Source organism: Thunnus thynnus, chromosome 14, assembly GCF_963924715.1.
Source record: "Thunnus thynnus chromosome 14, fThuThy2.1, whole genome shotgun sequence".
Classification (NCBI taxonomy): domain Eukaryota; kingdom Metazoa; phylum Chordata; class Actinopteri; order Scombriformes; family Scombridae; genus Thunnus; species Thunnus thynnus.
In genome coordinates this window covers 14,729,734-14,740,813 of record NC_089530.1, presented here as the reverse complement: position 1 = coordinate 14,740,813, position 11,080 = coordinate 14,729,734, and the positions used below count along the sequence as shown (strand labels likewise).

At 39.7% G+C, this 11,080-nt stretch overlaps 2 protein-coding genes across 4 annotated transcripts in view; one reads left to right on the top strand and one right to left on the bottom strand.

The window, feature by feature from the left end:
* Window positions 1–413: 413 nt before the first annotated feature.
* morn4 (MORN repeat containing 4) lies at window positions 414–6,831 on the bottom strand. 2 transcript variants are annotated; one of them, XM_067610079.1, is made up of 5 exons: window positions 6,677–6,831; window positions 3,588–3,661; window positions 1,768–1,882; window positions 1,545–1,654; window positions 414–1,450 (listed from the first exon to the last, which is right to left on the bottom strand). In XM_067610079.1, the coding sequence occupies exons 1-5, from the start codon at window positions 6,682–6,684 to the stop codon at window positions 1,302–1,304; spliced, it is 456 nt and encodes a 151-aa protein (XP_067466180.1). In that variant the 5' UTR covers window positions 6,685–6,831; the 3' UTR covers window positions 414–1,301. The 2 variants fall into 2 exon arrangements, with proteins under 2 accessions (XP_067466180.1, XP_067466181.1); XM_067610080.1 differs by lacking the exon at window positions 6,677–6,831 and adding an exon at window positions 4,857–5,040.
* The window catches only part of LOC137197017 (ligand-dependent corepressor-like), a 29,678-nt gene continuing 24,843 nt past the window's right edge, over window positions 6,246–11,080 (top strand). Inside the window, exon 1 of one of the 2 annotated variants that reach the window (XM_067610076.1) lies at window positions 6,246–6,576. In XM_067610076.1, the coding sequence (XP_067466177.1) occupies window positions 6,480–6,576 (97 nt within the window). In that variant the 5' untranslated portion in view covers window positions 6,246–6,479. The remainder of the gene's footprint in view (window positions 6,577–11,080) is intronic. The other variant, XM_067610075.1, reaches the window with a different exon arrangement.

The following is an 11,080-nucleotide window of genomic DNA, read 5'->3' as shown; positions in this document are numbered from 1 at the left end:
CCACATCTACAATGCTTTGTAAGGCCTATTAACTGTTCAAGTACACTGAATTTATCTGTAATCACAGACTAGTTGCGATTGTACAAAGGTTAATAAATTATTTAAAGTCTTTTAAAATTTTAAATGACTAAGTAACACCATTATGTACCTCTCATGACACGATTATGTCTTGATGCATTTGATAGATCAGAGCAAACACCATCAACAGTAAATATCTATACACTTCACAAAAAGACATACATTAGCATTACGTACTTTTAAGGATATATCTGATTGATCAATTCTTTCATTCAGCTGCCTCATTTATGTCCCTAAAACAATCTATTTAATCATTATTATTTATCAAGTTTGAGGATGTCCAGTCAACCAGGTTTTTCAGGTTGTACAGGGGAAAGCATGAGAGAAGTATCCAGTTAAATCTCCATGATTTCCACTGGGAGTGGGAGGTTTATTAGAGGAGAGCTGCTGGACTCGTGAGTGATGGGAGCTGAAACTCAGCACCAGCTTAGCAACGTGTCTCTCAGAGTGAAGGCAATCTTCAAACAGACCTCGAATTCATTAGGATGACAGACACTTTAGGGCAAATGATGCAGAGGAGAAGGGAAAGGGAGGGCACGTCATCTGTGTCATCCGATTTTCAGACGGACACCCTTGAACTATAGTACTTTTGTACCAAAACATTTTTAAGGCAAACGTGAATACTGATCTTTAAAAAGACAAACACCAGTGGAAAAAATGCATTCCTTGAATGATACAGTTTGCAGCAGCACTGTTGCACTCTCTGTCATGATGGATTGCAGCATTTTTTGAGGTGAGTATATCTAATTAGTGGCTAATTGTCTTCCCCATACAGACTTACAACACTACACCTCCTCAGCTAATACAGGAAAAAACCTCTTTAAAGTACCAGATGTGCAACGAAATGCTAAAAAGAGGCCTCCCATATTCTGTTGTTTGGTGAATGAAAGCTAACTGTTCTAAAGCAAAACACTAAGACACTGTTTATGAGTACAATATTCAGAACAAGAGAAAAACAGCAGAATTTGCTGCTTACATGACTTGTGAAGTTAAAGGTGTGCTTCATGGTTTTGTGCATTTCAAATCAGTCTTACAGAAATCCATTGTTTGGTCAAAATGCATGTGCATTCCAAGTCACTGTGAAGGCTAAGCAAAAAAGATGCAGAAAAAAATAGCGAAAGACAGCGAGAGAAGAGCTGGAGGGGAGTATACAAGTACACATCCCTGAGGCCCTCCTGGAAGGTGCTGGAACCCTGACTGTTTCTCCTCCAGGGTCACGACAGTCAAAGTGCCAGACTGCGAGCGTTGGTGGCTGAAGCCTGCGCCCGCTGCACCACTCCTGAACACTTCTCTCTCTTCTGCAGCTTGTGGTTTTGAAACAAGCCTTCATTTCGTGGGACACCATGAGCTCCGTCTGGGAAAGTCAATAGCCCTGGAAGACCAGACACAGGGCATTATGACCAACGAAAGAGAGACAATATTGACCTCATGATGGCCGAGCTAATCCATTAGTGTGACAGACTTACCATATCCCTCAACACGTCCGTCTTTGAATTCTCCTTCAAACTTCATGCCATCGTAACGACTGAAGATTCCTGTGCCTTGAAACTTTCCCTGTGCAAATTCTCCTTCGTACCTGACATTGGCAATAAAAGAGCAGGGTTAATAAAGGCACGGTGTCATTTATAACCTAATTAAGGACAAACTTTATCTTCTTTCTTTCTTTCGTCTCACTCTTGCTTAACACACCTGGATCCATCTGTAAATAGCAGAACGCCAGAGCCATGGAAGAGTCCATTGTCAAACTGGCCTGTGTAGCAGGTTCCATCCTGAAACTTGAGCTGGCCAACACCATGCCTCCGACCTGGAAAATCACACACCATCAGAGTGAGTAATGGCTCAAACTTCAAACAGATGATGGACACACAAGAGATTGATACCATTTGCAGATGCACACCATATCTACACGAGTGTCATTATGCCTCATCTAACCACTTAGCCTCTTACGGATTATTCTTTCGTAATAGTGCGTAACATACTGTAAGAGACGACCAATCGAGCGTGGCATTTGAACTTGCAATGCGGCTCAGGGTTTTATATTCACTTGGTATCGTAGAGCCACTACATATGTCACACGAGTCAGTACGTGCCTGGATTTAAGTATCCTTCCCCCCCTCTCTGTCAGCTAAAGGTTTACCACTGAATTAGGAGTCCCATCTGCCTCCTGTGCGGTGGGAATTACAGCACTCTAATCCAGCAGATTTTTTAGCAGGGATTTCTACTTTAGGATCCAGACTGTGAAAACAGTCAAGGAATGTTCTTGCATTCCTCTTCTAGCAGCCTATGATCCATTACTAAAGCTTATAATCATGTCAGAGGGCACACCTACAAGTTTCTGCTACATCTAGCTTGCACCTTCAATTGCCACAGTGGGAAAGTGGGTGAAGGGTGCACAAGTTAAAATGATGTGGACAGTGTTTCATTGGCCTTCCAGCAGCTAAAAATCATCACCAAACCACTTGTGAAAAAAGACAACATTCAAAAAAAAAATGACCGGATGATGTTTTTTTCTGGTGTTTCCATTGATTTGGTTTCACTGCAGCAGCTGACATAGTCCTCTCTAAGATTCCCCAAACAGGTCCAAAGTCTAATCCAGAAGATTTGACAAAGCCAGAGCTTTTAAATCTGGCTCTGTTCGTCATGGGTTGCCAATGCCAGCTAATTGGGATTTGACTAAATAGCTTGAGCTTGCATGTCACTATAGCATCACTGAGGGTTTGAGCAAGAGTCAAAGCAGCACAAGCATCCTCATAATCTTTACTACAATGGAAATTTTTGATGTTTCCTCTTTACAAACAGATTTCCCTTTTTAGTATGTCCATACCGGTTCATGAACAGAAGATTCTTGCTCCCTCTGGTATTTGCATTTGTTTCTGCAAGCTTCCGCATAATATAATAACATTATCTAATACGACGACATCAATAACAGTACTTTGTTTGTGTCTGTGTAGCCTAGAGTTTCCAAATGAAGACAACTGTAAACACCTTCTTATCCAGGACTGATGATTTAATGAGCATCAAGCCCATAGTGAGACTGAGGGTCATTACTGTAGATAATGTCACAAGTCTTACTCACAGAGGCTGACTGATAGCATGTTATTCACACATCATTCTCCTCAGGCCATTAAATATGGTCACAATTTGGCTTCAAGTGTGCATGAGGCCATCTATTAATACAAGAAATATGAGTCAAGCTTAATTTATGTAAATGTATGTGTAATCCTATTCCTTTAGGAAAGTAAAAACATGCATAAGGGAAGCTAGAAAAATCACCTGCAACTATTAATAAGAACTAATAATATAAATTTTGGGGGATATAGGGAGACTTATGTCTAAATATTTCCCAATCTATCAGCGTCTCATCATTCCCTTTCACGCAGCTGATAACTAACACAAATGATGCCTTGGAGACACATTATGAGGACTAGGTGTGCAGTTCAAAAGGTTCCAGTGAGTCAGTGAGGCTTCAGACAAAGTTAATTTATGACTGAGAATAAGGAATATCTTGCCTTCTTTCCACTCGCCATGGTACTCTTCTCCACTGGCATAGGTGAAAGATCCTCTGGTCAGAGTCATGTCACCCCTGTTTTCAACAAACACACTTGTTATAAAAGGCAAAAGAACCAAACAACATATTTATATTGGTGACAGGCAGATTATATCTAAAAGTAAAACACACCACAGTTTTCGGGAGGAGAGAGGCTGAGAGAGAGTAAGGGTGTGTGTCTGCAAGCATCTGCCCTTATGAGGTGACTTTGAGGAAACCACTAAGTCTCTTCCAGCTCTAAGATGATATTGTTTAACTGACCAGTACCTCTGACCTCACTAGAGGGAAGCAAGTGAAGAGAGAATTTTCCCCTAATGGGATTGTCATGAGGGTGCTGACAACATCCACGCCAGTGTCCATGAAACAGAGAACTGTCTCTTTAGGACATAATGTTACAGTTGTTGATCATTTACTTATATAATGCTCCAGTCCAGCTGCGTATTCATGGCACAATGCTGATAAAAGCAGATCTCAGGCTGCATGTGGTTTAAGAACACACAAACATCATTTGGCACCACCTTTGATCGGTGAAATGAATAAAGAAAGAGAACAAACATGCAGGCTCAGTATCATAGCCTACAGGCTCATGTGACAAGTATTTAATTTGTTTAGTTACAGTACAAAACAGGATAATTTTGCAGGATATGCAGCATTCACTATTGCTACATAGCTGAAGAAGGTTTTCCTGCCATCTGCTTTTAAATAGGGAGGAAATTAATGTCAGAAATGTTGTGGGAAAAGCCTTAGTGTAGTTGCAATGTCACTGTAGTTGACTTTTTTTTTTTAGTGTGGGTCGAGTTACTCCAGATTCTCTGTCAACCCAATTGTATGGTGGTGGCTGATGTTAAACGCCTTCTGTAAAGGGACAAACTGGAAAACGTGACAGGAGCATGACAACAGACGTAAACAAAGGCTTGTCGCATGGGTCCCATTTGAAAATGATGTTGAATGGCTGTCTTGCTTTCAAACAGAATGGCAGTCAGGTGTAATTTTACCCAAGCGCACGCCACTGAATACATAATTCATCAGTTCACGCAAAGACTGAAACAGTGTCTGACGTTATTGTAAATATCCAACTTGTGAATGGCTGTCAATATGTGTCGATCAGTGCCGCTTTTAGATACATGTTGCTGAATAAGAGCTACGGTCCATGTAAACCGACTGTAACCTCTAGCAGCACAACTATGAACGAAAAGCGACAACACCTAATAATGCTATAATTTAGGCCTACCTGTACACTACGTTTGTCGTCTCTGAAGCATGGAATCACCGTACAAGAGCGGAGGGGCGTAAAAATATATGAAAACACCAGCTGAGAAACGTATGCCGCATTCAGGTGGTCTTCGTAAGCTCCTTCATCCGAGCTCAAAGGTCTTAAAGGATATTCACACAGGCTCCAGGTGCGCTTGCTCACACTAGTGATAAGAAAATCTGCTGCAAAGAGCGTTTTAGTGACCTTTGTTTTATTATTAAGAGCTGCTGTGTTGCAACAGCTACATAAACTGGGACATATAGCCTATTCCTATTACGAAATTAAAAATCACATAGTTCAACTCGGTTCATATGCCCTGTGATAAAAACTCAAGTCATCGGAGCTCATATGTAAACCTATTTCCTTTCTACAAGCCGTGTTTTTTGTTTTGTTGTGTTGGTGTTCACGTTCATGCGCTGTAGATGCGCTTCATCTCAGGATTCCAACAATTCCGACGGCACTTCGGCACTTGAAGGCAGCACTATCATTGCAGCCTGACCGCCGCGCTGTTTCATTGCATGACTGTTGTTGGCCCTCATTGAAAACTTTCTCTGATTGGCCTGGTGTGCTACAGCTTGGAGAGAGTGGCAGACATATTTATAAAAGCCATTTTTTTCTGAAGCTTCCTGAAGCGCTCAACACTACAACCAACAAGACCAGCCCACAGTTTAATTGGCTTTTTCCCTTGGCGACATTATATGTAATGTGTGAGCCATTTTTAGTGAAGTATAAAATAGCCTATGTTATTATTCTTTGTATGTTCTTATTCTTACTATACCACAGTCAACACCATATACTTTATATGCAGTCAGTGGTAAGTATAGGACTCAGGTAAAATGTTTTCACTAGGCAAGTGCACAATATAAACATATTTTTTTGCCATTCCTTTGCCATAAGATTGTCTTTTAGTGTAACTCCTACAAAATATCTTAAATAGTACGTGATATTTCCAGGATAGCATTTATTACTATTTATTACTCGTGCATGTGGCTACTGTTTAGATACTAATATCTGAAAAGCTAGATTGCTACTGTGCCTAAAAATCTAATTGGGCTACTGCTACATGTAAAACCAGACACACGTTAAGTAAATCGCAGACAGTTATAACCAAACTATTCCAGTAAATATGAAATCAAAAATGACTGCTGCAATATTTAGTAACTATGCCCCCAAATAATTTAAGATAAAGCCAGGGTCTTAGCTGTGGGCCCTTTTGAATATATTTACATATTTTTTAATGGTAAATTACTTTTTTTGATATTATTTAGGATTATTTAATTTTGTGTAGGCTATATTTTACACTGTTAGGCACCACAACACTAAGGCATGTGCAAACCTACTTGGCAATAAACCTGCTTCTGACTCTGATTGAGGCGGGCAAATGTCATAGAATATTTATTTATATGTATATTTCTTCACCCAGTTACTGACGTGTGTACTCACTAATTAAATTAGACTGGTTTAGTGACTTTGTGACTGAAACCTGTGAGCATTTCCCTCCGGAGAGATTTCTTCCTGTACGTGGGGCGCGCGCGTTCACAACAGGCAGAGTGCTTCCTCTTTCCGTGCGGGTGCCCGCCAGACAGAGAAGAACGATAGAAAATGGCGAGTCAGTGTAAAAGGCAGCAATGCACAATCGACAGGCGCGACTTTCGGCAGGAACTTGACTCGTGGCGACACAGACTCATTCACTGTGTAGGTAAGGAGAATGCAAGCTACACAGGGTACGGTTTTACAGTTTGAATTTCGTCTCTGTGTGACCGATATCGGTGTAAATAACCATCTATTACCGCACTCACTCGGGCATCTCCGAGCGACTTTTTGTCCTCAACTGTTTCCTTCTCCCGGCTGCTAGTCTGAGCCGATAGTTCAGTGTTGCAGTTTGAGACAATTTTGCAATACTTCTCAGGTGTTCTTTCTGTTTTTATTGTTCCAAAAGACGAATTGTAGACTTTAGTTATCTACTGGCGGAACGTTAGTTTGTTTAAAGGGCACCGTGCTTGTTTTAAAGGGAGTGTCGCACAGGAATTATATGCGTTGCGTCGGCCAAACTGCAGACCCTGCTTTGCGCGTTCACGTATGATGATACTGTATTTTGGATGGGGGAGGGCGATGTGTGCCTGTTGTGGATGTTAACATTTAGCTTTAGTTGCCTCTCTCAATTCATCTCTCCTGGGCGCGCATTACTGCAATGAGGAAGTGACTGGGACCCCGCTGCTGTGGGAGTTTCCATTTTCGACGGAAACTAATAAACTCCTTTAAGGTTTGTTAGTGTCTGAGGCCCCTTAAAACACATAATTAAAAAAGCGCAATGTCGGTTTTTATTTGTTGCTTCTAGGGTTTGAAGCTCTTAGTATTGTGTATATTTGTGTGGGGTAGGTTGGAGGATTGAGGTGGAAGCTAAACTATAATTTTGTGTTATTGTTGCTAAAAAAATAATATTAGGAGCAAGCACATAACCTGCAGCAGGGGTCAGGACTGGTAGAGCTTTAAATGCTCAGGTTAGGAGGATTGAAGTACCCCACATAAAACTGGCTACACAAGTTAATTTAACTGCATCTCACATGTGTCCTCATTGGTCTGTGGTGCAGTGTATGTGCTATCTAGGGCATATATCCTGCTGCTGAGCATATTATTTATTGTAAACAAGTGTAGCATTCCTCTTCATGCATGCATATCCTGCTATTTGGTTCCTCTTCAGTACACAGGATGCGAGTACATTATAAACAAGATAAAGTAGAGATAAAAGCCACAGTTATTGTTGCCAAATTATGTGTGATTACAGACATCAGTAGCAACAACAGTACTGGAGATCAACTGCAGCAAATTTTCCTTTAAAAGCTTTGTCGTACTCTCCCCTTATTTCCCTCTTGTATGTGCAACAGTTTAAGACGAAGCTCTTATGCAGCTTGTGAAGCTGAAAATGAATGTTACTTTCTCTTTACCATCCTTTATTTACTACTCATTTACATGATCTCTGTTTGTGTATTATGCCCGTGTTTGATATTGCAGGACATGCCTCGTGTGATGTGAAATAATTTGTAAAACAAATTGACATTGCTGCTGTAGGATTGTTGACTATCGCTGTTTTCCTGAAACTGTTGATGGATATAACATATTCCTCCATCAGTGATAGAGTTTGTAATTCTCTGAGTATTCATTCTCTTCCACTATACATATGGATAGTTGGTCCAAATTTAAGACAGCGGTTATTAACACGCCAAACCTAGGACTGTTCAGTTTCGACAGAAATGCTTGAAGAAGAGGTAGAAGCCATTTTTAAATCCATGCCTTGCCACCCTCCTTCTTGTGACTCGGTAACATAGCAACAGCCGCTGTGGATGCTAAGCACCATCACACACAGATTGATGAAGCAAATGAGGAGGAGAGAGTTGCCAGGTTATCCCAATGTTTACTATCAAATTAGCTCTTTATGTTCTATATTTAAACTGGATAATGTATTTGAGTTATTCTCACTTTTATCCATCTCATAGGGAAATATGGAACACATTGTTTTCTGTACTGGCGCATTAAGTAATGCAACATGCTGCAGAATCCCTATTTTTGCTTTAATAGAAAAGAAAGTGCATACAGCCTGGGGTCTGTATGCACAATCCAGTGGCAAACAACCGGCTCTCTTAAGTACAGAGAATTCTGCTGGAAGAGTGTGATAACGCTTTTTTTATTACACCAGCTCAGAAAAAACATCTTTCAGAGGGCTCAACATACTGGCGACAGTGTGGTTTAGTGAATGACACTCATTATCATATTTTTTGGGACTGCAATGTAACTCATTCCTTTTGGCAGGACATACATAAGGTTATAGAGAATGTCCTTGATATCAAGATTCTGTTTGGGTTTGATATACCAAGGCCAATTGCCTGCAAACATGACTTTAGTAACAGAGTGTAAGAAGCGGCGCAAGTAAGAAAACAATAACAAGAGAATGGTTACAGCATGAACCGCCTGTATTACAAGACTTTATTGAAAATATGAAGGACATTTATGTAATGGAGAAATTGACCTTTTCTTTAAAGGTGCAAGTAAGCATATTTCAGTCATATTGGGTAAAGGGATACAATACTTTAGTGCCATTGAACCTGGCTATTTTATTTTATAATTCTTCGGGTGTAAATAATAGACTAAATAATTTCCCTACCATTATCATCTTAAGGAAATCAATGAATATGATGTGTTTTTGTGCTGTAAACAAGTTGTCTCCAGTATGTCCCAACATCTCCTTACCCGTTATTTGTTTATTTTTTGTTTGTATGTTTTATTTTGCTTTGTACTTTTTTTTTTTTTTTTTTTTTTTTTTTTACAGTTTGTGCTTATATATTTACAAAAATAGTTAAGATGAGAAAGGTCTTTGGTGTAAAATGGAATTACTTGAAATACTCTCAAAAGCTATTAACGTAATTGCAAGCTATCTTTAATTCTAATTGTTATGTCTAATGATTTGCTCACGTCTGTGTTCAGAAAGTTTTGAAAATTCACAGCATAAATAGACACCGTGGTCTCTGTTGCAGTGTGCTGTATTTTGTTTGTTAGTTTTTTATAATGATTTCTTTCTAAATAGTACTGAAAATGATTGAGTAGAATGTTTTTGTACTTTTTTTTTTTGTAAAATAAAATCAAAACTTAAAGAAATAGTGCAAACATAGATAAACACACCCACTGATTCAATTGTCAGTCTGTGTCTCCAGTAAAGATTTGTGCAGTTTATGCCATATATTTTACAAATTTAATGCCCAAACATGCATGTATGCAGTGTTTACGCCATGATTTTTGGTAGAATGTAAAAGAGAATTTGAAATAGCGTTTATACCACAGTGCACTTCGACTCATTTAAAACTCAGAACACTACTTCTGAAGATGCTGATCTCAAAATGTCACATTCAATCAGTCTCACATAAAATGGCCGCCATGCTTGGGTCTTGTTGAAATATGTAATGTATGTACAAGGAGTGAGTTAAGTTTTTGACTTTGTGTTAAAGGAGTAGCTGTGTAAATCTGTTTAAAATTTATGTGGTGTTTTATGTTAAAACTTTCAGTTTGTGGCTTATTTAGAGCTGGTTAGATACCAAATTCTTAATTAGAAAGAGCAAATGAAGCAAAATAATAAAGACTAGCTAAATCTGACAGCCCACTGCTTGTGACTGTCACTCATAGACTAGTTTAACCAAAGCACCAAATGTGGGTAGATTTTCTGTTTGGCGAATAAATCTCGGAAGGCTCTCCGCCACTATGGCGGTTTGTACCAAAATAGTCATGTAATAAAATACCTGGCATGATGGCTCGGAGGAAATTACTCATGTTTGTCCCTATGCAGTGTAGATATGCACAACATATGTGTTTTTTATGCATGTCTAAACAGTGCCGCAAAACTGTAGGAGCGCTTGAGATGGTCTGAGGGGCAGGAACGCCAGCTGCAGACTGTCTTGAACACTCCTAGTTTTACGGCACTGTTTACCATACATGTTAGTGTGGCTCAGTCTATTTCTTGAAAATGCCCACTAAAGCTGCAGAGTCCAAGCATATAGTTGACGCATGCTTCAATAAAACTCCATAGTATGATCTTCGTTTCAATCGTTTATGGAAAACTTTCTTCTTAAGGCCCAAACGCACTGGGAGCGATAATTGACACGCGTCAGATGATGTGCGTCAATTGATGCTCCTATGGCGCACTGCAAGCATCAGATTTGAAATTCCAACACCACAGAACCAACACAGATTTGTCATTTTGTATTAACTGCTGCATTAGTTGGATGTAATGACTGAATGAAAAGGAGAAATGCAGAAGATGATAATGAAACTGAAACTAAGAGCGTTTGTGTCCACAGTAAATCTGTTGACTGTTTGATGGTTATTTATTTATGCCTTAAAACCTGACTGCCGTGAAATAATCAGAATATAACGTTTTATTTCTGTCATTCAGAGGTTTTGTTCTCACTACTGCTAGCTCTCCTTGCTCGACCATCGCTGGAGTAGGCGCGTCAAGGCAGTTTGACGCGCGTCATGATGTTTCCAGTGCTTGTTCGGCCATTAAAAACAATAGGTGTACTTCAAAACGCGCGCGTCAGACACTTCCAGTGTGTTTAGGCCTTTAAAGTACAAAATAAAAACACACTACACAAGCATGATAAGTATAGTAAGCATGGCAAGAACAATAAGCATGTACGTGGCAAACATGGTCAGAGATT